At 33.3% G+C, this 25,939-nt stretch overlaps 4 protein-coding genes across 7 annotated transcripts; 2 read left to right on the forward strand and 2 right to left on the reverse strand.

The window, feature by feature from the left end:
- Positions 1 to 738: 738 nt before the first annotated feature.
- On the forward strand, positions 739 to 6,351 carry LOC145129741 (phosphoinositide phospholipase C 4-like). 3 transcript variants are annotated; one of them, XM_079064526.1, is made up of 10 exons: positions 739 to 1,320; positions 1,622 to 1,954; positions 2,055 to 2,315; positions 2,404 to 2,618; positions 3,170 to 3,287; positions 3,393 to 3,545; positions 3,625 to 3,711; positions 3,822 to 4,032; positions 5,997 to 6,052; positions 6,273 to 6,351. In XM_079064526.1, exons 1-9 carry the CDS (start codon positions 997 to 999, stop codon positions 6,047 to 6,049), a joined length of 1,755 nt encoding a protein of 584 aa, XP_078920652.1. In that variant the 5' UTR covers positions 739 to 996; the 3' UTR covers positions 6,050 to 6,052; positions 6,273 to 6,351. The 3 variants fall into 3 exon arrangements, with proteins under 3 accessions (XP_078920652.1, XP_078920651.1, XP_078920650.1); XM_079064525.1 differs by lacking the exon at positions 6,273 to 6,351 and having other exon boundaries at positions 740 to 1,320; positions 3,822 to 4,120; positions 5,997 to 6,012; XM_079064524.1 differs by lacking the exons at positions 5,997 to 6,052; positions 6,273 to 6,351 and having other exon boundaries at positions 741 to 1,320; positions 3,822 to 4,322.
- LOC145129743 (phosphoinositide phospholipase C 2-like) lies at positions 6,276 to 9,022 on the forward strand. Its single transcript, XM_079064527.1, has 9 exons — positions 6,276 to 6,545; positions 6,628 to 6,827; positions 6,906 to 7,041; positions 7,131 to 7,295; positions 7,370 to 7,620; positions 7,775 to 7,892; positions 8,017 to 8,151; positions 8,233 to 8,319; positions 8,404 to 9,022. The coding sequence occupies exons 1-9, from the start codon at positions 6,276 to 6,278 to the stop codon at positions 8,722 to 8,724; spliced, it is 1,683 nt and encodes a 560-aa protein (XP_078920653.1). The 3' UTR covers positions 8,725 to 9,022.
- Positions 9,023 to 10,765: 1,743 nt separating this feature from the next.
- LOC145133375 (uncharacterized) lies at positions 10,766 to 12,179 on the reverse strand. The gene is made up of 2 exons (XM_079068318.1): positions 11,432 to 12,179; positions 10,766 to 11,350 (listed from the first exon to the last, which is right to left on the reverse strand). Exons 1-2 carry the CDS (start codon positions 12,111 to 12,113, stop codon positions 11,010 to 11,012), a joined length of 1,023 nt encoding a protein of 340 aa, XP_078924444.1. The 5' UTR covers positions 12,114 to 12,179; the 3' UTR covers positions 10,766 to 11,009.
- A 5,059-nt stretch (positions 12,180 to 17,238) lies between these two features.
- LOC145129027 (omega-3 fatty acid desaturase, endoplasmic reticulum-like) lies at positions 17,239 to 21,177 on the reverse strand. Of its 2 annotated transcripts, XM_079063784.1 has the most exons (10): positions 21,090 to 21,177; positions 20,956 to 21,017; positions 19,378 to 19,711; positions 18,965 to 19,054; positions 18,808 to 18,874; positions 18,593 to 18,685; positions 18,220 to 18,405; positions 17,837 to 17,917; positions 17,578 to 17,715; positions 17,239 to 17,492 (listed from the first exon to the last, which is right to left on the reverse strand). In XM_079063784.1, the coding sequence occupies exons 3-10, from the start codon at positions 19,692 to 19,694 to the stop codon at positions 17,313 to 17,315; spliced, it is 1,152 nt and encodes a 383-aa protein (XP_078919910.1). In that variant the 5' UTR covers positions 19,695 to 19,711; positions 20,956 to 21,017; positions 21,090 to 21,177; the 3' UTR covers positions 17,239 to 17,312. The 2 variants fall into 2 exon arrangements, with proteins under 2 accessions (XP_078919910.1, XP_078919909.1); XM_079063783.1 differs by lacking the exons at positions 20,956 to 21,017; positions 21,090 to 21,177 and having other exon boundaries at positions 19,378 to 19,822.
- Between the last annotated feature and the right edge of the window lie 4,762 nt (positions 21,178 to 25,939).

The following is a 25,939-nucleotide window of genomic DNA, read 5'->3' on the forward strand; positions in this document are numbered from 1 at the left end:
ACTTATGTCTGGTCTTGTGTGAGTGAGGTAGATTAACCTCCCAACTATGCTCCTGTAATTTTGAGGATCTGTTATTCCTGTGCCATCTTCACATGTCAGCTTTTCATTAGTGTTTTCATTAGTGTTCATAGGAGTTGTGACTGGTTCAATATTCTCCATGTTGAGACCCTTTAGCATGTCTGATACATATTTTTCTTGAGCAATAAAAATACTGGTGTTTGTTTGCTTTATTTCGATCCCAAGAAAATAATGTAGCTTTCCAAGGTCTGTCATTTCAAACGTCTTCATCATCTCCATTTTAAATTGATAAATGAGCTCTTTAGACGACCATGTGTAGATCATGTCATCAACATAGAGACTGACTAACAATAACATGTTTCTGAGATCCAGGGACAAACACATGTCGGACCTTCAAGAAATCGAACCTTCAAAACGTTAACCCCAAAACTCAATTTTGGTTGTTACCCCTCGCATACTCTAATCAAAACAGCAGGTTGATTGTCATACCATGTATTAAATAATTGCTTTTTTTTTTTGTTGGGATTCTAGTGTTTCTCGAAATCAACACGATCAAAATAAAAATTTGAAATGAATTTTCTAACTACCAAACATTATAAAACTATGATAATCATTAATCAGATTTGCAACATGAATCAGTCATATTATTTGTTGGACGGATAATATTTAAATAAGGCGGGAAGGGAATACTTTAATAATTCCAATTGACTGATGCTTTGTCAGTGGTGTGTGTGTTCATATGGCAATCAACGACACGAAATCAATCAGAAGGATCGACATTTCACACACACATATTCTCTCTCATCGCTCCATCTGTGAAGAATCTACTACAACGAGAAGCGTGTGCTTCACCATCGCTTAAAGTCAGTATGTTCTATATATACGCACTCGCACAAATTCCGAATTTTCCATTACCCACATTTGTATTTTGTTACCCTAAAAAGCTGGAGAGAATCTTACAGACAGAGTGAAAGGGTAATGGGGAATTACAGGGTATGCTGGTGTTTTACGAGGAAGTTCAAGATATCGGAAGCAGAGCCGCCGACTGACGTCAAAGAAGCATTCAAGAAGTACTCCGACGATGGGATCCACATGACGGCAGATCAGCTCCGGCGGTTTTTGGAGGATTACCAGGGCGACAATGAACACGATTCTTCGATTTCTGAAGCTGAGCGTATAGTGGAGCAGATACTTCACAAGCGGCATCATCTTGCAAAGTTTATTAATAGGAAGGCTCTTTCTCTAGAGGATTTCCATCACTTCCTCTTCAGCGTCGACCTTAATCCCCCAATTAGATCACAGGTATCTTCGGTTTGGTTAACTGTTGTTTCTGTTATTTTGTTAGTAGGGATTTTAACAAGTCCATACACGTTTTGATTCGTGTGAGTACTAAGTTTGATCTAAAAAACCAGATCGGAACTTCGATTTTTAGCTTAAATCCATAACTAGTGTTGGCTTTTTCTGGGTCAATCAAGGGCGATTCATATGTTCTTGGCACTAATTTCATCCAACAATTCGCATTTTCTTGGCTGAAACTGTAGAGAAAGTGAACTCATAACATATTCCATCGTTGCTAACAAAAAACCATGGATTTCAATTTCAGGTTCACCAAGATATGACTGCTCCCTTATCCCATTACTTCATATACACCGGCCACAACTCTTACTTGACTGGGAACCAGTTAAGCAGCAAGTGCAGTGAAGTTCCAATCATCAAAGCACTCAAACGAGGTGTAAGAGTCATAGAACTTGATCTATGGCCAAACTCATCAAAAAAGCATGTGCATGTTCTTCATGGAAGGACCCTGACGAGCCCTGTAGAACTCTTGAGGTGCTTGAAAGCAATCAAAGAGTATGCCTTCATGGCTTCTCCCTATCCAGTCATCATAACACTCGAAGACCACCTTACACCTGATCTTCAAGCAAAAGTAGCTCAGGTGAATATTTTTCTATTCTGTGAAATGTAATCATCTAGTCACATTACCATGATGTTCATATTGTTCATATTGTTCATATCCCTGTTTTCTGTTATTGCAGATGGTCACTGAAACATTTGGCCCAATGCTATATTTCCCTGAATCAGAAAAATTGGAAGAATTCCCAACACCCGAGAGCTTAAAGTATCGGATCTTGATTTCAACCAAACCCCCAAAAGAGTACCTTGAAGCTGAAGATGACAAGCAAGGTAGCTCAAGAAAGAGCCGCATTTCTTCTTCTTCTTCTTCCTCTTCTGATGATGATGATTCTTGGAGTGAAGATCCTTCAAGAAATGGATCATATGAAGAAAAATGTTTTAAGGTTTGTCCCACAATGATAACTGAGTCTTATCAATCAGTTTTACCATGTGAGTTTTTGCTAAGTGAATTTGTGTGTTTATATGTTGCAGTCAGGAAGTGATAGGAGTGACCATGATGTTGACACCGAGGGAAAAATATCACCTTCATCTCCTATTTACAAGCGGCTAATTGCAATTCATGCTGGAAAACCAAAAGGTGGATTGAAGGATGCATTGAAAGTTGAAAAGGACAAAGTTAGGCACCTAAGTTTGGCTGAACAAGCACTTGAAAAGGCTGTAGAAAATCATAGACATGATGTAGTGAGGTATAAATTATTTAGATAAAAGACTAAACTACCCCATCTTTACATTCCACTTATATTGCTAGTATCCATTATCCAAATAGTATTCTTCACCAGTTTACCATTGCTCCTCATTACTTTAAGCTTTATTGCATGTATCTGTTTTTTCTTTAGTCACACACACCACTGTTTATTTTTTCATTATGGGCTGGTGTCTCATATGCAGGAGATATAGTGTGATCTTGTGATTTAATTTTTTTGCTTCTTATGCTGAAGGTGATCTATGGAAGCAGTCTCCCTACCCTCAGGTAGAGGCTGCTTATAACTCCCCCACCCCATTGTTATGGAACTTGGGTGTTCCCTATTGTTGTTGTTGTTGTTGTTGAGTGAGGAGTTTAAGAGAGAAAATTTATACTTTATAACAACTCATTCCAAATAAATAAAAATTGAAAAGTTTGATACAACGTTTATTGGGCTAGTCTATAACTTAGGGTTTAGGGTGTTACAGATTCATAATACGAATTTTATGATCATATCTATACTAATGATTTGTATTGTGAATATTTGGTTTTTAGGTTCAGCCAAAAGAATATTCTTAGGATTTATCCCAAAGGAACTCGTATAACCTCCACCAATTACAAGCCACTAATCGGTTGGCTGCATGGAGCTCAGATGGTTGCATTTAATATGCAGGTTAGGACTTAGGACACAGTTTCTTAAACAACAAATTCTTTTATATTATGTCCCTTACCATGTTATTATTAGTAACTAATGTGTCAACTTTGATATTTAATTCAGGGATATGGTAGATCACTCTGGTTAATGCATGGAATGTTTAGAGCTAATGGAGGTTGTGGTTATGTGAAAAAACCAGATTTTTTAATGAGACAAGGGCCCACGAATGAGGTGTTTAATCGTAAAGCAAAGCTTCCACCCCAAACATCTTTAAAGGTTAAAATCAAGACCCTTTTAGCTAAACATACGAAACATGGATTAACTCTTCTCACAATGTGATTATGTTGATCAACAGGTGAAAATCTATATGGGAGATGGATGGCGTTTTGATTTTAAAAAAACTCATTTTGATAAATACTCCCCACCAGATTTCTACACCAGGGTAATTATCTTTACTCTCTTAACTTAACATTCAAAGCTGTACTATTAAAAAGATATGTTTAAATGAAATGGTAACTAAATAGTATATGAAATGGTGGATTAATGAGACAGGTGGGTATAGCTGGAGCACCAGTTGATAAGAAAATGAAAAAGACAAAGATCAAAGAGGACAACTGGACACCTGTTTGGAATGAAGAGTTTACATTTCCATTAGCAGTTCCTGAATTAGCTTTTGTTCGAATTGAAGTACATGATTACAACATGTCAGAAAAAGATGATTTTGCTGGCCAAATTTGTCTGCCTGTATCAGAATTGAGGCCAGGTATTCGTGCAATCCCTCTTTGTAATCGTAAAGGAGATCAATATACATCTGCAAGGTTACTCGTGCGCTTCGAATTCATGTAAATTAGGTATCACATGTCTTGTTTTCTAGTGTATATTATGCACTTAGACTAGCTCATCATTCATTCTTAGAGTTGGGTTTGACTTGCTCTAAATTTTCTTGCAATGAGATTGTGTTGTTTGTTGTAGGAAAGAGTTGTAATCTTTTAGTTTTGAAATAAAACCTCTGTATATCCAAAGGCCTTATAAGTCCTCATATTGGTTGATTGATGAATTGAAGAGTACTTAGGTACCTAAAACACACAAGGAACTAACTATGGGTTACTTTATACTATATATCCTCCAGTCTTAGAATTATCTTGTGATGATGATATGTGATGCTAACTAGATTTCAACAATTTTGAAAGTAAGTCCATAAGTGGTTGTGTATTTACACTTAAAGGAAAAGTTTAGGGTATTCATTTGTGGCCGAAGCATGTCACATCATTTACATACATTGTGATAGCATGGCTTCTCTAACAAGAGCAAAGAATCATATTTACAATGACAATTCAATACAAATAAGGCGAAGATATAAGACAATAAGATACTTGTTGAAAAATGGAAACATTTCCATTAATTACCTACACTTGAAGGAAAGTAGGGATCAAGCTCTCTTCATACCGAGGGGAATGAGCTTAAAGCCAACCCAATGAGTCATCACCTGAGGTCCTACGGTATAGGTTCAATAGGCAAACTTGTTGGGGAGGACTCAAAGTAGCACAAACACACAAGTATATTCACTCCTATGACGTTTCTTTGAGATATTTTTTGTTGATTTTTTAGGGACGAAATATTTATTTTTAACAATGCTAATAGTTGTTATAGTGGAATACTACAAATTATTCTTGATTGGCATTCCCTATATGAGATTGATGCGTGGTTGCGTCTTTGAGGACAAAGATATGTTTGCTCTCTAAAACTGACATGAACTAGGAAACCATAAGAGCTGAATTATGCATAGATATAGTACATGGGATACTGTTTGTTTCATTCTACTACAAAAAGTGGTTAGTTCAAGACTTTAGTTCACTACCCACAAAGTAAATCCAAATAGTACGATGTAAGAAATGTTCAAGTTTCTTAACACTTTTTCTTATGCATATCACATTGAGCCTCCATGATAGAAAATATTATAGTTGCTCTAGATTACCTTATTTTCCATTCAAACGTGGGATATTGTTGGTGTTTGAACTTTGAATAGAAAATATTTCTATGTAGAATGAGAAAACACTAAAGGCCTTATAAGTCCTTGGTTGATTGAAAAGTTCAATAAACTAGGGATTGAGGCCTTTGGGCTAAGGAAATGGGTTGAGCTAACCAAGATTATATAGAAATGTATGAAGATTTAATTGTCAAAGATATGACCATGGCCCTTAGGGTTCTTAGGCTTTCTTGACAATCCCATATTTATTTTATAACTTTCAGATACAAAATTAATTTCTATTTTTAATACTAATTTCGTTAATTAACTGTCAGTTTGACAGATAACTGCAGTTGGTATATATAACACAAAAAAACAATTTCCAGTGTTGTTGTATATACACAGAACATCTAGCATTGTTTTCATCATCAACATGGAGACATAATTAGTTTGGCCGATTTATGTTACTACACTTAAATTGATTGTTGTGTCCTCTATCTGATTTGGAATCTTCATCAAGTGTTGATCATCATTCAAGTATGTCTTTTGGATTGTAGTCAACATTGTATCTGTTGTTAATCTATATAAAATCACGTTTGCAAGTACTATATTGTATGCATTTTTCACTTCTATGTTGATTTACATATGTAACTCTTATTTGTTTGTTAATCATATGGCTATGAAATAAAATGCTATTCATTTTTTTGCAATAATCTCACAAAAATATGCAAGTGATCATGGAAAACATGTATCTTATGCAGAAGATATTCCAGGAATAGAAAGAGAAGCAAAAGAATGGAATTTGGAATATTAGCTGGTAAGAATAATTCTCACTTTCATATGGGGCAATATTAATGAAGCTAGAATCTTTAAAGTTTTTATTTCCCCTTTTTGACACCCCATTCCTTTTCAATCATTGGAAGCAATCACTTTCACATCTTCTGTTCCACACACACACACACATATATATATATATATATATATATATATATATATATATATATATAATAATTCACCTCTCTTTCCATCTTCTGTAGATCATGCAATCTTTTGAGGTATTCGGTTGCTTCTTGAGGCATTTCAGGCCAAAAGGGGATGCACTTCCAGAAGATCTTAAACAAGTGGTTTCAAACTACTCAGAGGATGGTATAATGAGTGTTCAAAATCTTCATGATTTCTTGACAGAATACCAAGAACAAACTGATGCTGATGCCCAAGCCATTTTCAACAGAGCAAAACATCACAATCTTCAACACAAAGGCCTGCATCTCTTGCAATATTTATACAGTGATCTCAACTATCCTCTTCAAGTAATTTTTCTATAAATTTTACCTTTTTTAAATGAGTTCTGAAGCATGAAATCTCACAAGAACATATCTTTGATACTTTCAGACGATTCTTGACGACATGAAATCTCCACTTTCTCATTATTATATTTACACAAGTCACAATACTTATTTAACTGGTAACCAGTTTACAAGTGACAGTAGTGTTAGGCCTATCATAAGGGCCCTACAGAAAGGCGTAAGAGGTATTGAATTGGATCTTTGGCCAAATTCGACAAATACCGATATAAATGTTTGTCATGGAAGGTATGAAGTTGATTATTTTGCTTCATGTTCGAAGGGTAATAATGTAATATCACTAATACGATTCTTCTTTCTGCAAAGGACTCTAACCTCATCTGTAAAACTGAGGAAATGTTTGAGAGTTATCAAGGATTACGCCTTCCATGCTTCCGAATATCCAGTTGTTATCACTTTTGAAGATCATCTCAACAAAAAACTACGCGATAAAGTGGCGCTTGTGTGTAAAAATAAAACATTTCATGTTTCTTGAATCTTGATCATTCTTCCCCATTACTGAAAGAAAACTTACAAAACTGTTAATTGTAGATGGTGAAAAGCACGTTTCAGGACATGCTGCTTCTGCCAGACAAAGATCATAAATTGACTAAACTACCCTCACCTGAGGAACTAAAGAAGAAGATCATCATCTCAACAAAACCACCAAATGAGTCTTTGGAGCCAGAGACTGTGGATGATAAGAAAATGACTAGTGTAATTTGATTTCTTGATTTATTATTATTGTATGATTGGTGTAACATAAGATATATATTTTTTTTTTGCAACAGAATATAAAATCTGGGACCATTTTTGACTGCTTGAAAAGCAAAGAAGGTTCAGATGAAGAAAGTAAGCATCCTGAGGAAGATTTACAGGGTGAAGTCCCTGAGTACAAGGACTTGATCTTTATCCATGCTGTAAAGCATAAAGGAAACGTGGTTGATTCTTTACATGTTGACCCAAATAAATACAAACGTCTTAGCTTGAGTGAACAGGCCCTTGTAGAAGCTTGCCAAGAACATGGGCAACAAATCGTGAGGTACAAATACAATACAATACAATACCCTTAAAAAGTTTTGATTTTGAGGCGAAATCCAAATCTTTCTTGAATCAAATAAACTGAAAAATGTGAAACGAGTGTTAAAGATCCTTCATTTATTATTATTCTTGATTGATATTTGATATGGATCTAGATTCACGGAGAGGAATATACTGAGGGTGTACCCTAAAGGGACGCGCCTTGATTCGTCTAATTACAGTCCATTTCATGGTTGGAAGCATGGAGCTCAAATGGTTGCATTCAACATGCAGGTATGCATGTATGCATATATATATATATATATATATATATATATATATATATATATATATATATATATATATATATATATATATTTCAACTATATATTTACAAACAGAATCTCCATTTTTTCAGGGATATGGAAAGAATCTGTGGTTGATGCAAGGAATGTTCAGAGCCAATGGTGGCCGTGGGTATGTGAAGAAACCAAAGTTTTTATGTGATGGGGACCTGAGCTTTCGTCCCAATGAAGTTAAGAAAATTTTGAAGGTTGACTGGAAATCTAACAAAAAGGCAATCATATATTAATTAATTAATTAATTAATCATCTCCCTTTATGTTCTTGAAAAGGTAAAAATTTACATGGGAGAGGGATGGCATTCGGAGTTTCATCATGCTCACTTCGATTACTGTTCTCCACCTGACTTCTATGCAAAAGTGAGTTGGATCGAATTTTCCCTATCTTGTTTATCTTACCATTCTTTGAAGATATGGTGATTTGAAAATTAAAATCATTGGTAGGTGGGAGTATATGGATATGAGGATGCTGATGATGATAAATCTCCAAGAATGTATAAAACCAAGACAATTGAGGATGATTGGTGGCCACTTTGGAATGAGGAGTTTGAATTTCCTATTAAGGTCCCGGAATTGGCATTGTTAAGAATTGTGGTTAAAGATAATGACATCACCAAGAAAAATGAGTTTGGAGGCCAAACTTGCTTACCTGTTTCAGAGTTGAGAACAGGCATACGTTGTGTCCCGTTGTATAACAAAAAAGGCGAAAAATATAGGTTCATAAAGCTTCTCATGCGTTTTGAACTCGTGATTCCCATAAGTTAGATTATTCCCTACATTCCATTGGATTCAAAGGATCTTTGGTTATATTATTGGTTATAGGTTCCGGAAATTTGAAATAATGTTTAAGATAGTTGATTATATCCAACCGTTTAAAGAGTCAAGGAGGCTACTTGTACATGAATAAATGAATGAGCGTTTCTTAGTGGTACTTGCATTTGTTTTACATTCATGTGTTCGCATGTCTTTGTTCATTGGTCTTTTGTAATTTCGAAAACAACTGAGACAATGTGAAAGAACATAAAATCCTAATACGAGTTTTATTTACTTGATGTGACAGTCATTGTGAGTATTCATATAGGTTATGATTATTATCGTTTCTTTGTGTATCTTGTATTTATCTTTCTCTCTTAAGACCATAATTAGATTATTTGTTATCTTTACTTTTAACCTAAACATTCAATCTATAAAAGAATTTATATATCATTTATAAACTTTAACATGCTTTACCTTTGTCGTCCAAGAATCTATATATTATTTAAGATGTTGGGTGTGTTGTGGAGTTTTGAGAGACCTTTTTATGTGCTTCATTGAACATATTGTGATGTGGGGATGATGTGGTTAGGTGGTGTGTGATCTAGGTAGGTTATTAGAGACAATTTTAAGGCGTCGGGGGAGTGAGTATATGATGATTATGAGTTTGTAAAGATGGGGCTCATGATCCTTGATCGCGTTTATGTTAGGAAGTAGGTACGAGTCCTTGGACAAATAGACAGTTTCATTGGATCTTTTAATTTGTGTTGGATTTAGAGTATTAATTATGTGTCGATCAATATAGAGGTGTGAGTTGTGACCGATGTGGACGTGTTGAGAGTAATGGACACTAGATGGGATTTTAGACTTGATGAGATACTTTAAGAGTCCTATTGTAATGACATGTCAGTTATGATGAGTGGACATATAGTATGACCATATTGTGAGTCAAGTTGAAGACAAGGTGGTCCTTAAGGGAACTAGCATATGATTATGGGTAGGACTGTCATGGAGTTGTTGGTATTTGAGCGACTATGTTGCTAGTGAGGGGACTAGAGTGTTTATAAAGGAAGAGTATCCTTAGTATGAGGTGTTGGTGTGTAGGCTTATGAATGAGTTATGGTCTTGGTTGAGATATCCATATACGACATGATTCACGCCTACTATGGGATAAGTGTGAGGACGACATAAAAAATGCGATATGATTTTTACGAGGTGTATAGGTTATGAGAGTGATAGATTGATAGACTTATTATGGTATAACTACTTGGGACATACCTAGGAGACTTTTGGGTGTAGTCACCTAATTGAGATTGTGAGATGTGTGATGTGATCTAGGTCAACTATATGGGGATAGTAAAGGTTGTGGAGGTCTTAGGCATGAGATATTAGGGGTGGACATGATACGATACTAATTTTTTTTCCCCAAACCCTGTAACATACCAACCATAGTTGGTACACATATCTATCTAGTACCAATAGTATACTATACAATACCAATACTAATACCCAGTTTTTTAGTTACCAACAAGTTGGATGGTACAAATTGGTAGTAATATAACACACACACTACACACACTGAGCATGGACGTGGCTAATGTGGCAAGTGGGGGTGGGCGGCTACACCATGCCCTATGCGCAGTGACCACGAAAAAATGAGGAACTCGGTGGTAGACCACCAAGGCTACCACTGTGAGCTTCTCTCTTTCTCTATCCTTATAGTATTGAGTATTTTTTTTAATGGTTGAAAGATAGATATTTCTTTGAAGAAAAAAAAACAAGGAATGTGAAATATTAAGGAGGAAATTTTGCATGCAAAATGTTGAAAATGTGAAATAAGATTATGTCTCATAGCATGAGAGGGGTGTTTCATATAGGTTTAGGATTATTATCGTTTCCTTGTATATTCTTTGTTTATCTTTATGATAATTTGTGTGCATATATTTTTTGATTTAAACATTTAATTTGTACTAGAATAGATATTTTCTCTCCAAGTTAAGATAATATCTATAAGACACATAAAAAGGAAATAACATGATATAAATGGGTGAAACGTCAAATTCTTGTTATGCAAAGTAGTACAACAAAAACACATTGTACCTTGTACATGAAGTTTTGTAGGGTGGGCATCTTCAAGTCATTGGAGTCAATTCAAATCTAACATGGTTTACAAATCAAGAGGGATATGTCTACAAAAGGCTCTTACAAGTTAACTTATACATTTATATGTATCCATAAAGAAAACAATGAAGTGTGATAGTAATTAGTAGTAAGTATTTTACAAATCAAATTAGCTTTCATGTGATGGTGAATAGTTCAAGTATTAGTTGATCAAGAATTTGCAACTCAAAACTGACACCAATCTCTTCATAATCTTCACCTTTCCATCTTTCTCTCTTCACCATACTAGAATCCATTATATCTCTTTCTGCCATTTTGCAAATTTCTTTCCACATTTTCCCAATCATAACATTATTCTTCTTTAATCCAATGCATATCTTACCTTTTCTGCTTGATTCAACACCTTCACCCGTTGAATTGCAGCTGCTTCTTGGAGATGGAGATGGTGCATTCTGGTCAAGATCCTCTCTCAATTTTCTCCTTGAATTCGGAGTTTTGAACTTTAATTGTTCTTTTCCTGCAAATTATTAATACCCAGATCATTAAAAATCACCAAAACTGAATTTTACTATAAAACCCATTATTTCAGGGATCAAACCTGAATGTGAAGCTTCTTGATCTTCTTTGAATTCAAGAACAGAAACGGGGCTTGAATTTTCAGAGTCGGACTCAATTTCAACTTTCTCAAGGTTATTATTCCTTGATCTCACTCTTTTACAACACTCTGTATCACATGATTTCTTGGAATTCTGGTTGAAATCCAACAATTCACATGAGTACTTCATAACTTCTCCACCATTCACTGGACTTTGACAAATCGACATTTCTTGATTCTTCCTGTTCCTTGTTTTCTCCTGGAATTCAGGTAAACACTTTCGAGTTTTCGGAGATTTTAACTTCAATTCCTTGTCTTTACCACCTCCTTCAAAGCTAAGAATGATGAATTTCTCGTTTTCAAGCTCTACAAAACTCGGTGCTTCACGAACATAATCGTTTCTTTTCTGCAACCCCAATTTGCTCCATTGATTTATCGAATTCCCTATTGGAATCGAATCCAACCCCATAAGTTTTGCCACAATCCCGGGACTACCTTTAAGCTTATTAGCACAATAAAGCTCATCGAACTCATTATCTTCAAAGGATTCTTCGATGTGATGATCAAAAGGGAGTGCGGGAAGACTGTGGAAACAGAGCAGGCGGCGGAGGGCGGCGGGGATACAGCTGGTGGTGGGAAATTCGGAGGTGGAAGAAGATGATGAAGGAGAATGAAGGAATTTCATGGTGGTTAGATGATGATGAGTGGGAACAATGGGAATTTTGAGGTGGGTTGTCGTTAAAGATTTGAAATTTGTGAGCAGAAAAGGGTAAAAGTAAAGAGAACAGGGTAAAGTGGTGGCGGGACATGGATTTGAATGTTAAAGAACGTACGGTTGAGAAAAAAAGACACTGGAGGTGCTTCCCACACGCGTCCAACTGTCAATATTCTCCTGTTTTAGTTCCAGAAGTTATTTTATTTTATCTTTTTATATTTTCTTCTCAAATCTCATTCTAATTAACACCAATGTTGTCAAGATTGATATTATAATCGTTTTTGGGTTTGCAAGATCAGGATCGGGATCCTAAGATCCTATAAAATAAAACATAATTTTAATTTATAATTTTAATACATGAAAAATATTTTAAACATTCAATTTTTTGTTCAAAAGTTATAAAAACTTCAAAATATTAATCATAAGTCACAACATAAAATGATAAACTGTAACTTGGAAAAAGAAATAAAATGGTAAAATGATTTCGTTTGCAAAAAAAAAAAAAAAAAAAAAGTCAAGGAAAGGTAGGATCGGATCGGATCGGATCACGATCCTACCTACGATCTTATAATCCTACCCCAAATACGATCCGTTTACGATTCAAATCGTTTTTCATACCTAGGATCGTAGGATCGTAAAATCCTACGATCAGGATCGCGATTTTGACAACCATGATTAAGACTTACCACTTTGCAAAATGCTACCAAAATAAACTGAGATTTCATTAAATTATAGTCTCTATGTTTTAATTTTAAAATTTTCCAATAAATTTCCAATATTTTAAACCAATTTATGATTCAAACTTAAATTAATTTTTGTTATGAAAAAAGACAGATTATTGGCTCAAATTTTGAAATGACCTTTTTAGACTGGTTTCGTACATTTAGCCGGTATTCTGTCTTTTTTCGTTAATTGGTCAAAATAATATGAATTTTAAGAAAATTACGTTATTTTTTACCAATAACAAAAATATTAGGATTTTTCTGAAAATTACTTTTGAATTAATGTATATTATTATTAACAAATCGTTTATTCACATAACATATCTTTTTTATTATAAACAAAAAATATAGTTATTGCTAATTTATATATATATATATATATATATATATTTTGATTGTTAAGAACTTCAAATTGTCTACGTTATTCATTGTTATGACTGTCATTCAATGTTGACTTTTCATCCTCGGTGGATGTGTGTCATCTAATGGTTGTTACCATGTAAGGCAATGGAGGTTGGGCAATAATTAGTTTAAAGAACATAAGAGATACATCTATATGGTGCATCTCACCATGACACCCCGCAACGATACATAAAAAGATCGTAGACATTTGAAGTTGTCAACAAACAATATTATAGAGGGTACTTAGTCCACTTTTTCATTCCTAGAAACTAGCAACAATTATATTTTTCTGTTTATAATAAAAAATATATATATGTTATGTTTATAAATGATTTGTTAACAATATACATTAGTTCAAGAGTAATCTTCTACAAAATCTCAATATTTTGGTTATTGGTAAAAAAATAACGTAATCTTCAGAAAAGTTTCAATATTTTGACCAATTAACGAAAAAAGACGGGATACTGGATAAATTTGCAAAACCACCTAAAAATGGTTATTCCAAAGTTTTAGTCGGTAATCTGTCTCTTTTTATAAACAAAATTTAATTTGGAATTAAACCGTAAACTGACCCGAAATATTAGGACTTTATTGGTGATTTTTCTTTAATTTTTATTGTAAAATTGTAAAACTAACTGATGAACAATGTTTTAAAAACAGGTTTGAACCGGCCGGTCGAACCGGTTGGACCAGAAACCGGAAGAAGAAGCGGTCCAACTATCACCGGTTTTACGTCGATTTCTGAAGCGGATTGAACCGGCCGGTTTTTAGAAAAATCCGGTCAAAACCGAATAAAAATACATAAAAATAATCATTTGCATAATAAACGTTGGTAATATTTTTCAAATCTATTTAATTTTCTTTAAATAAAAACATATGGTAAATGTTATAAAGTTTTTTTATGTGTTTGTATTCATCTAAAACTATATTTTGTTTCGCTATTATATTTTATTTTCTTTTTGACGTATATTGATTGATGTAAAACACTAAAACTTATAGTTATATGTTATTTTAATGTATTTGGATTGATCCACAACTTATTTTTATATGTATTTTTAATGTTTGAACTTGTAAACGTCAAATTCATGATTTTTATATGTATGTATATATAGAAAAATAGGAAAAAAATGAAAATTATAGAAACCGGTTAAACTGGTTGAACCGGAAACCGGTCACCATACCGGTTCAACTAAAAAACCGGATTTTAAAACATTGTTGATGAAATGCGCGTTTCACAATAATGCTCTATGTTTTAATTTTTATTGTAAAACCAGCTGAATGCATAAGCTTTTCATAGGATATTGTTATGTAGTAAAACTATCGATTCATATATTATTAAAATAATTATATTGATTGTTATTAATTTTGAAAAAATTAAATTTATATTAAATATTGTAAGGTTGATATTAAATATTATAAGTATTTTGAGCTATATAATAAGATAGACACTTATTAAAATTATATAATCTTGATGAAAAAAATTGAATATAACTATCGATCTATTTATATTTTTAACAATTGGTATCATTGATTAATTTTAGATAATCATATATTATAACAAAATCATCTCAATGGATTGTGTCTATAAATTGATCTATATATTGAACAATAATAAATTACATATAATATTAGATTTAATGTTATTTTTAGCTATTGTTGTAGTTATCTAATTTAAAATCAAATTATTTGCCAATTTTTTAATTTCAATCATTATGATTATGAGAAATTAAAATTTTTCCTACATTTTATTCCTACTATCCTCCTACCCATACTAAATGGTGACAATTGGACTAAAATTAAAAAAATTTCATTAAATATGTAATTAAATGTGACACATGTCAACATTTGATATGGTAGGAAGATAAATAAGAATAAAATATAAGAGAATATTTAATTTCTCTTATAATTATTTCAACTATCAAAAAGATGTTTTTATTTTAAAATAATAATATTCTTTTTAATTTAATGTCACTTTTGATTATTGTCATTGTTTGTTATTTTAAGATACTTCTTTAAGAATTAACCAAAGGGCTTCTAGCCCAGCGGTATTAGGTGGCACACTCTCTCTCTTTAAGTTAAGGGTTCAAGTTTTGTTACGGACATAAATGAAATTAGGTGTTAAGTTAAGAGTAGATTATTTGTCGGTTAAAAAAAAACTAAAATCATTAATTCTTTGTTTGCTGAGACTTTGTCTCTTTAAAAAAAAGATACTTCTTTGAAAATTGTTCATAACTATAAAATATAGTTTTTGGATTAAATTTTTAGTTAATTTGACATTACAATTTAGGTTTAACATTTAACATTATATTTAAAATTTTAAACTATTAAAAAATAGTCTTCCTATTTTTATAGTTATGAATAATTTTCAAAGAAGTATCTTTTTTTTAAAGAGACAAAGTCTCAGCAAACAAAGAATTAATGATTTTAGTTTTTTTTTTAACCGACAAATAATCTACTCTTAACTTAACACCTAATTTCATCTATGTCCGTAACAAAGAATTAAAAAATAGTCTTCCTATTTTCTTGTGAGTGTAGTTGAGATTTTGATTTAAGTTTTTCATTTCACGACAAATCAAATATATCATATCAATATTTTAAAATTGTGACATTAAAACGTATTATTTTAAATATAAGAACATATTTAAATTAACAAACTAAGTATATTATGTTAATAATTAAATCATTAGATTTAAAATATAATAATAAATTAATATATTAAAAATCTAAAATACGGTTTAAGATAAATTATTTATATATAGAACAAAACAAAAAAAACAAAAACAATTTATATATCTTTTTTTTCAAGAAACAATACATATAGAAAATAAAAAAACATATATGCAAAATGAACAAAATGAACGAGCATTTTGAGTTGCGGTATTTAACAATAATTTTTAATCAACTGATTAAGAATAGCATAAGTGAAAGAACTTTTTCAATTGTAGTAAATTAATAACTTCTACAGTTTTGATCGTTTCAAATGAATATGGTTCAAGATAAAATAGTTATTTTGAAACATATTCATTTGGATGACCTCTATTATAAGAGTCACTAGACATACGTATATTCGTGTGTTGTGCAGGAGTAATTATATGGTAAATATACTGACATATCACATAAACTTCAAAACTTTATGTCTAATCTAAACATGAAAAACTAAAACTTTCAACCAAAACTCAGAACAAAATAACATAACCACATTTTTAAAGTCAATTATATATAGAGAGCAAACACTTCGTCAAAATATGACATTTCGAAAAATAAACAATTCGAGAATTTTAAGATAAAAAAGTTTTAATGTTATGATATAAAGAGTCTATCTTTTGTATTACTTTGTAAATTTACAAAAAGTTCACAAGACAATAATATTTGAGCTTAGAAGATTAGACTTACAAGTATTTTGCAATTTAATGAATTTCACAATTCAAATGAAATCGCTTTGTATGTGAAAAAACTACCTTGCTAATTCGTGAAGCTTTTTTCGTAGATTTGGTGGTCAGTCTGTGGAAGATGTGGACACATGGTCATTTTATGGTGTTACCTTTCCTTTTTTTTTTTTTTTTTTTTTTTGACATTTTAGCGATTTAGTTTTTATTTTATATCTATTACATCAATGTATTTATATTCTCTTATCTATAATAGCAATATAGTTACATTTTTCTAGACAATATCATAATAGCAATATGTAAACCCATAATAACAATGTACATATTTTTTTTACATATAGTAGTAACACACTTACAATTCGTTATATACTCATAATATCATACTTCAATTTTTTATCGATAATATCAATATATAACATGAAACTTGTAACCATTAACATGTCTATCTATTACTATAATGAATATAAACTACAAGTTCATTATGGGTAAGAAATATGTTGTTATACTGTGCAATGTGATCACCTACTAAAGATTAATATAAAACATACAACAAAATGTTATTTTATTTTTAAGAAGTTTGCTAAAGAGAAAAGGACTACACTATATAAATCACTAATACGCCGTGAAGAAACTTAAACTTACAAAAATGAAGGTTTTCATCATTTCCTTTTTCCAGTCAACTCATCATCCGTTTGATAATAAACTATATCACCAACGTCACTAACAAAATGATCTTGTTGAATGCTTCTCATCAAGTTCTGTATCAAATGTATCGGTATCAATCCAGACTTTTTAGGTTCTCGATAGTACTCCCCAAGCACTGGCTTAGCTGCCTTTGTCTGCATAAAACATATAATATATATAACGTCAATTGTGGAAGAAACCTATATAATATATGTATATACATATTAAACTTATACTTACAGCTTCGATTAAATGATAATGTGGGATTTGAGGGAAGAGGTGATGGATGACATGAGTGCCAATATCATGATGAATGTTGTTAAATAATCCATAATCACGATCTACAGTTGTAAGCCCTCCTCTTAAATAACTCCATTCCTATTCAATATCGTTAAATACATAATAAAATAAAATAAAAAAACAAAAAAAAACAAATTTATACATAGTTGGTCGTTCTATACAACTTGTGTAGTATAACTAGCAATTACAAAAACAATACCTTGCCACGATACCAAGGAAGTTTCTTCTCATAACCATGGTGATGCAAATACGTTACTATATCCAACCATGCCACAAAGATCTGTAAACGAAAATATTGAAAAAGAACACTTCAATTTATCTAAAAATCATTCGACTATAAACAGTTTTGTCTTATATGGTACTTCAAAAGTTAAACATACAATGACGAGTCTAAATAGAATCTGTATAACTATGTATAAAGAAGATGGAAGATTCTTACATGCACTTTGAATAAGTATCTAGATGCTTTTTTATATATAAACATCTTCAAATTTACATAAAATCTCTTAAAGAAAAACAATCCCAATGCAATGAAAGATGAATTTTGTTTAACAAAAAAAATAATTAGAAAAAAAAACTTACCAAATAAGGGATGCCATAGAGGGTGAACAAAAGCATTGGGCCAATGAGATAGGCCAAGTAGAAAAGCAAACCAACCATAACTCCCCAACATATTGTAGATGTCACTATGTAATGCCTCTCATTTGGTGAAAATATTTCACTATATGGGTTGAAATGGGACCCACTCTTCCCTGGACTCCGCTTCAACTACATACACATGCAAAATAATTTTTAAAAATGACATGCATTTAGTTTAGTTGTATCGTACAAGTCAACAATATTGTTACAGTCAGCATAAAAGAGGTAATCATAATGATACTCAGGTTCATTTTACTGCTAAGACAACGATATATGAAAAGATATTCAATTTGAAAAACATCATGTTAGTTCTCACCAGGTATAGTGGATATGCGAACATCGGAAAAGGGATTTTGAATCTGAAGAATTTTGTACTGGCATCTAAACTCTTGTACGTTTTCTCTGGTATCTGGAAATTAATAATACTTTTGTAAAATATTAAATCGGTTTTATCCTACTTAGATTTTCATGATAAACATACTATATATAATAATATCTTGTTATAGAAAAATAAACAAGAAAAATAATTACCGGAACCCATGACTCATCATTCTCAACATGCCCATGATTCTGGTGGTGAGTTCTATGACTAATTCTCCTATAAAAAGTTGTACATTATTCACTAAAGATCGTATATTGTACCACAACAATACGAACAGAAGGGTAATAATGTAATTTCAGAAGTTACCAGCCGTGATAGGGTACAAGAATTGCAGAATGCAAAAGATGGCCCACAATGCTATTGAGGGTAGCACTGTCCGAAAAGCTTCCATGCCCACTGTGGAAGAAGTTAAAAAAACTAAAATTAACAAAACTAGCCCCTTAACTTTAATAGTTTTCCCTTTTTACACCTTGAGGAAAGTCTTTTAACAATTACGTTGTAATTATGCTATTTAAAACATTAATTTTGTCATCTGATTACAACTTACAAAAAAAATTACATATATGTTTAACTTCTCTCCATCTTCCCCATCTCATCAGACTTTAAAGAATTTTTTGTGATTATAATAATATTAATTGATAATTAAAACAAAATTGTTGTATTAATCGGTTTTAAATATTAAAAAAGTAGAAGGGGGTAAAAAGGGAAAGAAAGTGTACCAATCATGACCAAGAACAAAGATTGCCCAAAACATTGTGCCCTGAGCAACCCAATATAGTGGCCAGAAAACCAAAGTAATGTTCTTTAGGTAGACAGCCATGGCGACCAAAGATGAAATGACCAAAATATCCCTGATGACATATGCCATTGATCTCCATGGATTCTTGACCCAACAATGCTTAGGAATGGCAGCTCTGATTTCAGCCACCCTGAAAGGAGGAGGGGCAGAAGGGTCAAAGCACACATCATCACCCTCACCTCCATTCACAACAGCCCCTTCTTGAAGCTTTCCCCCATTTCCAGATATTACAGCCATTGCTTTGCTTTGGGGCTCTGTTTCCATTCAAGGGTATTTTAGGAAACAAAAAAACTTGAATGGGGGTTGATGGTATATATATTAACGATTGAATTCTATCATTAAATTCATCATAACTTTCTTGATCAGAAAAGATATGTTTGATGATAAATTTAGTGATATTGATATCGATAATAAAGGAAACGGTAAGTAGTAATTGTAATGAGATCCTACAAAAGCGTGATTAATCTTCTTGATGTTTATGAGAGTGAATACGAATTTTATTACAATTAAAAGGAATTTTTCATAAAAGATCAGATTTTTATGGAAAAGAATAAGGCGAAATGTTATCAAAATCGTTGTATTGGTCAATCTCATTAATCACATGACCATTACATCAGTTTTCTGTGTGATAATTAACGTCAAAATAATTCATATATCTCGAAAAGAAAAGAAAAAATTATAAAATGTTTTTGATTTCTTGGTATATTTTGTGACGGGATTAAAATATTTTAAAATTAAATTGTTTGAATATTTTCAGGAAAGATGTGAACCCTAACACAGTTTTCTTCTCACTATAGAGTTACAAAGAATGTTTGACTGTACAAGATAACACTAGGATATATTTTGACTATTGGAATAAAATATTAAATACAAGTATAACAAATGAATAGTTATTTTTAGGAGATACAATTGATAATCAAAAGAGAAAATACAAATTAGTCACTTTTTGGTGATATTTTACAAAATAAACAACTTTTAGGTTTTTTTTTAATACATAACCATCAATTTCGCAATAAATTTGTGTGAAATTACTATTTGCTACTAATTTTACTTTTCGTTTGCTCCCACCAAAATAATACTTATTAAATAACTAAAAAAAAATTCTTCTTGTACTATGAAATTGTTCTTTATATATAACAAATAAAATTGTTCATAACATTGCAAAAATCATAATTTTTTTTATAAAAAAAAATGAAGTTATGTTTTTTGTTTTGCAAATGTTCAAAAATCATTTCACACCAAAAATAAGTTACTGCAAAATGAGGTTTTAGGTTGAAAGAGATTTTCGGGAAAAAAATATGCAAAAAATAAAGACAAAAAAAGCTTGGAGGGAGAGGATTGTAGCAAATAGTGATTCTTCGATGGACTTTATCAAATTGTTGGTTATATATAGAAAATCAAACAAAAAATAGTTATTTTGTAAAATATCACCTTTAGAAGTTATTAGTGTTTTTTTCCTTCTGTAATAAAAAACACAAAGAGAGAGGTTGAAAACTACCTTGCTTTATAGCTTGTTGAAGTGGAAACTAATACGTTGCTAAAAGAGCAACATGGTTATGCCTAAATGAAATTTTAAAAAAATGGTGAGCGATTATAAAAGAATATGAAGAAAACAATCACTTACACCCTTACCTTAGAGAACGATGTAGAGAGGCATGTTGAAATCAGATGTAAATAAGAAAAACATTAACAAAACCGAATGAAATCATATGAAAGCCAACATTTATAAATTCACGATGAAAAGAAGAGATAAAAATGTATTTAAAGGGGTACAATTGTTTTTCGGAGATCGAACTAATTTCAAGGAGAGGTTATAAACTTTGGAAAAGGTAAAACATGACTAGTGAGAAGCGAAAATTGATGGCCTTTTCTAAAGGTTTATTATTTATATTTTATAATTTACTAAATTCTTTAAAAAAAACCCTAACCAAAAGGTGAGTGAGTCGTTGAGTAATAGATGCTAAAGCTAAAAAAGATCTTCGTGTGAGAATAATTTATACTTTCACTTGAATTCATGTCAGGGATTTTTTATTTTGAATGTTAATTTGTGATTTGTCCAATAACATGTTTTATAATATTAAAATCCAAAGCGTGACCGATTCTAAAAAATAGGCCATGTGCATATGCTCACATTGCTCTTGCTCATCAACGGTCATGATCCAAAGTATAAACATAAATACGCTCATGCAACCATATTAGAACATGGGTTCAATAAACTCACCTTAAAAGAAATGCCCTCTCTTGATTGTCCATGACTCGATGATTGGGTTCATCGGCTCATGCATCAATGTTGATAGCTATGTTATTGAATAACGTCTCGTCCTCCAACTTGTTTGAGCCTTCATATGGAGTTTGACATTGGCATCGCTTTCATCAACTAAAACTTATCGATATATGGCACTGCACAAAACATGTTCTAGCATTTAGAACAACGTTGTTGATTTACACGCTACAACTAGTCAACTACTCATCCATATTTGTCCTTGCATCAAAATCCATTGATTTTGATGGCCTTATACGAAAAGTAAATATTGAGCATTTAAATACAATTTTCTATATATAAGAAAAATATAATTAAGGGTGAATTCGAGGGAAACTAAAAGTAAATTAAATATAAGAAAGATAAAATTAAGGGTGAATTCGAGGGAAACTAAAAGTAAATTAAATTAATTAAAAAGGGAAAAATGCAAATTTATAAACATTAATTAAGAGCATAAATATGTAACTTTGGAAAAATGAATGATATGACGGATTGTGAAAGATAGAGCATAAATGAGTGGTTGAAAGTGTAAATTAGAGTAAAACTCAATCATGCATAGTCTAATTAAATTGTGCAGCCAAATTTTTTTTAATAAACATGAATTATGCCTACTACACAACATCAGAATAACACAAAATTAGTTTAGATGTATGAGTTATACATTTGACCTAAATAGCAAGCAACAATAAATTAATAAAAAAAGAAATTAGTTTCTTATTTATTTATTGAGTATCAATAAATAATTAGAAATTGGTTATGTTAAGTTATTCTTTATTAAGATCTAATAAATGGTTAGAAATTAATTAAATAATCATTTATTAAGAGCTAATAAATAATTAGGTGCAATTCGTAGTGCCTAAAAGAATTATATAACTATGTGAAATAATTAATGGATAATTATAAAAGTATTTGTATGGGAATATAATATTATTATCAATAGATTTAAATTGTGAAATGATTATAAAAGGAAGAGCCATAAGAGTTAAAGAATACCAAAAACCCTAAAATCTAGCCTTTATTGATCTATCCCCTCTTCCTCTCCTCTTTTGATCGTCGATCCTAAGAAACTCATAGGTTTCTTTTTATCAAAATTCTTCTGCTCCACAACTAGGGTTCTTGCTTGCTTGGTCAGTCAATGAGTGTGATATTGTTAGATAGACTCTAGGTCCCCCAACCCTAAGGACCATAAAAATCAAAGTTGTACAGTCATGCATGTCCAATGCATGAGTTGAACACCAACCAGGTTAATAAGAAGATAATGGGATCAAGACTCATGCTTGGAGTCAAAAATCAACACCAAACTTCAGATCTGAACTCCTACTAAAAGGAAGTGCCTCAACAACTTTAGGGATCCCATGCATGCTACCCAACCCATCCATGAAAAAGAAATCATAAATCTTAAATCTAGCATGCATTAGAGATAAAGGCAAGAGCTTTATAACTTACAAAGGTCCAAAAGCACAGCAAGAGGATGAAGTAGGAGCTTGATTGCCAAAAGGATGCACCCAAGGAGTCTTCTTCTTCTTCTAAGGGCCAAAAACCAACAAATAAGCTCTTTAAGGTTACTAATGGAGGCTAAGAACGTTTTGGGCAGGAAGGAGTTGATGGAGGCTGAGGGTACACAAACCCTAGCCTCCCACTTCACTTAAATAGGGAGCAAAACACGGGATTAGGGTTAGCCTAATCTCACGACGTGAACACCTTTGTGTCACGTCATGAGCCTTAAAATGGCCACGTATCTCCGCCTAAAGTCACGTCGTGAGGCACTATCTCTCGCATCGTGACTCTCTTACATTTGGGTTTTTCATTCTTAATTAGTTCAAACATTGAAAGATTGAGTACCTGTAATACATGTTACAAGATCGATCTTGAACTCCACCTGCCTCTCGGGAGGTACACCGGGTTGTTCCCCAGGGAAAACATCAGGAAACTCTCTCATAATCGAAACATCAGAAACTGACTTCTCCTTCTCAACCCGTATATCGACCACATAAGCACGATACTCCATACATCCATGCTGGAGACACAGCCTCGCCCTGGAGGTAGAACAGAAGGCGGATTCAACCCTAGTGCCCTCACCATAGATGGTCAGCACTCCCCCACTGGGGTCACGAATCGTCACTAACTGATTCTCACAGTCAATTAATGCCCCAAACCGACTCAGTCAATCCATACCCGCAATCACGTAGACATCTCCCATCGCAATAGGAATGAGATCAATCGGAAATCCAACACCGAAAATCTCTAATACACAGTCCTAGTATACCTCGAAAACCGAAACTGTAAAATCAGCAACTATCGCGGCCTTCAAAGGCTATCCAGGGCCCCATGAGCAATACTGAAATCTCTAGAGAAAAATGTAGACACAAAATACTGACTCGCACCCGAGTCAAATAACACCAAGGTAGGTACATAATTCACAAGAAAAGTACCTAATAGAATTACATCATAAGCATAAAAAATAAAATAAACCAGCTAGAATATAAATCAGATACATACCAGCGACGACATCAGGTGCTGCTCTGGCCTCCTCCGCAGTCAACTGGAAAGCTCGACCCCTAGCCTTCGAGGCCTCAACCTTCCCCTGACGCCCATCAGTAATACGCAGCGTCGTAGGAGCAGGAGTCTGAACCGGATTTGCTGCAAGAAGTGAACATTCGACCTTCACATGGCCTGCCTGGTTGCAGCTGAAACAAACTCGCAAACCCTTTGGTCACTCCTTTGTAAAGCGTCCATCCTTGCCACATAAGTAGCATACCAATTGTGGTCGTCATGGACCCTCATGATCCTTGTCGCACTTACTGCAAGCGCGGATCCTCTGACCTCCTACTCTTGAATCAGCGGGCTTTCCCGCTTAGTTGTCGGCTGCGGCTAGACTAGTATCATATCCCTCCTCAGAGTATCCTCCCTTGACTCCCTCTCTTGCAGCTCCAACTCGATATCCCTCCTCCTGGTATTGGGCTGCAGCTCAGCCAATATATGGTACTGGGAGTTCGTCACAAACTCTCTGATATCCTTCTTGAGCATACTCAAGTATAGGAGCATATGCGCCTGCTCAGTAGATGCATAATCTGGACAAAACGTAGCTCTCTCATGGAACATCCTGGTGATCTCGATCACTATCGCTATCGTCTGTCGTCTGTCGGAGCGACATGTACTCCTGAGCCAATCGCTCCCTCTCCACCAAAGGAACATACTCCCCTCGAAACATCTCAACAACCCGCTCCCAGGTAACTGCGACTTTCTCCGCATGTGATAAATCAGCTTTCACGAACTTCCACCAATCCTTCGTTCCCAAGTGAAGTAGGTTCAGCGCAAAGTGAACCCTCAAATCATCTGGATAAGAGCATGTATAAAAGCACCCCTCAACATCAGTGATCTACCTCATGGTAGAAATCAGATCCTGGACTCCATAAAACTCTGGGGGTTTCATGTTGTTGAACTCCCAGTATTACATCGAATCACCCCTGTGAGACCTCGCAGCGGCGACAGTTGCGGTGGTTGTGACAGTAGTAGCCTTGGTGACAACAGCGTAGCACTAATCAAACATGTTGATCATCGTGTTCTTGATAGACCCAAATACCTCTAGGATACCCTCCCTAATCGTCGTGACCACCTCCACGGCAAGGATCCTGCGGATCTCATCATCACTGATACCCTTGTAGCATCCGAGTCGCCAAGTATGAAGTTAATAATTTAATCAGCTTAAATTCAATCTAAAGGTGGTGGAAGGTTTATGAGTACGTTGGGCGTACATTATGTACGCACGGCGTACTCATTGCATGCGCACCAGCGGGGGATCCTCAGCATACGCTGGGTGTACCCATGCGTACGTTGGGCGTAATCGAGCCAGGGGAAAACCCTAATTTTTAGGGTTTACACCCTATTTAAAGTCCTTAATTCCCGCAAGATCTTTACCCTTTCAGCCTTCATTGTCCTTTTAGTGCAAATCTTGGACCTTAGCTTTCTTTTGTGCATCTTTGAGCTTACTTTGGGTATTTTGTTGATATTTCTTGATTTTGAAGGAAAAGGAGGTTTGGGAAGAAGCAAAGGAGAAGAAGGAGCTTGTAGATCCAGAAGTTTTGCACCGTTTCCAACCTATTGAAGGTAAAAAGTCTTAACCTTGATCATTACAAGCTTGGATCTATGTTTAGGGTAGAAAATGGTATCTTTTGGTCCCATAGTTTGGGTTGAGCAACTTCAGGCCATATGAGTTGTCCTT

This window comes from Lactuca virosa, chromosome 8 (assembly GCF_052849685.1).
Source record: "Lactuca virosa cultivar CGN04683 chromosome 8, Lactuca_virosa_CGN04683_v6, whole genome shotgun sequence".
Lineage (NCBI taxonomy): Eukaryota > Viridiplantae > Streptophyta > Magnoliopsida > Asterales > Asteraceae > Lactuca > Lactuca virosa.

Excerpts from the sequence above, each read along its gene's own strand:
- LOC145129741 (XM_079064525.1), top strand. The coding sequence starts at position 997 with ATGGGGAATTACAGGGTATGCTGGTGTTTTACGAGGAAGTTCAAGATA. Across the intron at positions 3,546-3,624 it reads CACCCCAAACATCTTTAAAG|GTGAAAATCTATATGGGAGA; the intron begins GTTAAAATCAAG and ends GTTGATCAACAG. Across the intron at positions 3,712-3,821 it reads CACCAGATTTCTACACCAGG|GTGGGTATAGCTGGAGCACC; the intron begins GTAATTATCTTT and ends TTAATGAGACAG.
- LOC145129743 (XM_079064527.1), top strand. The coding sequence starts at position 6,276 with ATGCAATCTTTTGAGGTATTCGGTTGCTTCTTGAGGCATTTCAGGCCA. Across the intron at positions 7,621-7,774 it reads CATGGGCAACAAATCGTGAG|ATTCACGGAGAGGAATATAC; the intron begins GTACAAATACAA and ends ATATGGATCTAG. Across the intron at positions 8,152-8,232 it reads AAGTTAAGAAAATTTTGAAG|GTAAAAATTTACATGGGAGA; the intron begins GTTGACTGGAAA and ends GTTCTTGAAAAG.
- LOC145133375 (XM_079068318.1), bottom strand. The coding sequence starts at position 12,113 with ATGAAATTCCTTCATTCTCCTTCATCATCTTCTTCCACCTCCGAATTT. Across the intron at positions 11,351-11,431 it reads TCAAGAAGCTTCACATTCAG|GAAAAGAACAATTAAAGTTC; the intron begins GTTTGATCCCTG and ends AATAATTTGCAG.
- LOC145129027 (XM_079063783.1), bottom strand. The coding sequence starts at position 19,721 with ATGGAAACAGAGCCCCAAAGCAAAGCAATGGCTGTAATATCTGGAAAT. Across the intron at positions 17,918-18,219 it reads TCTATGGCATCCCTTATTTG|ATCTTTGTGGCATGGTTGGA; the intron begins GTAAGTTTTTTT and ends TTTCGTTTACAG. Across the intron at positions 17,716-17,836 it reads TTCCTTGGTATCGTGGCAAG|GAATGGAGTTATTTAAGAGG; the intron begins GTATTGTTTTTG and ends GATATTGAATAG.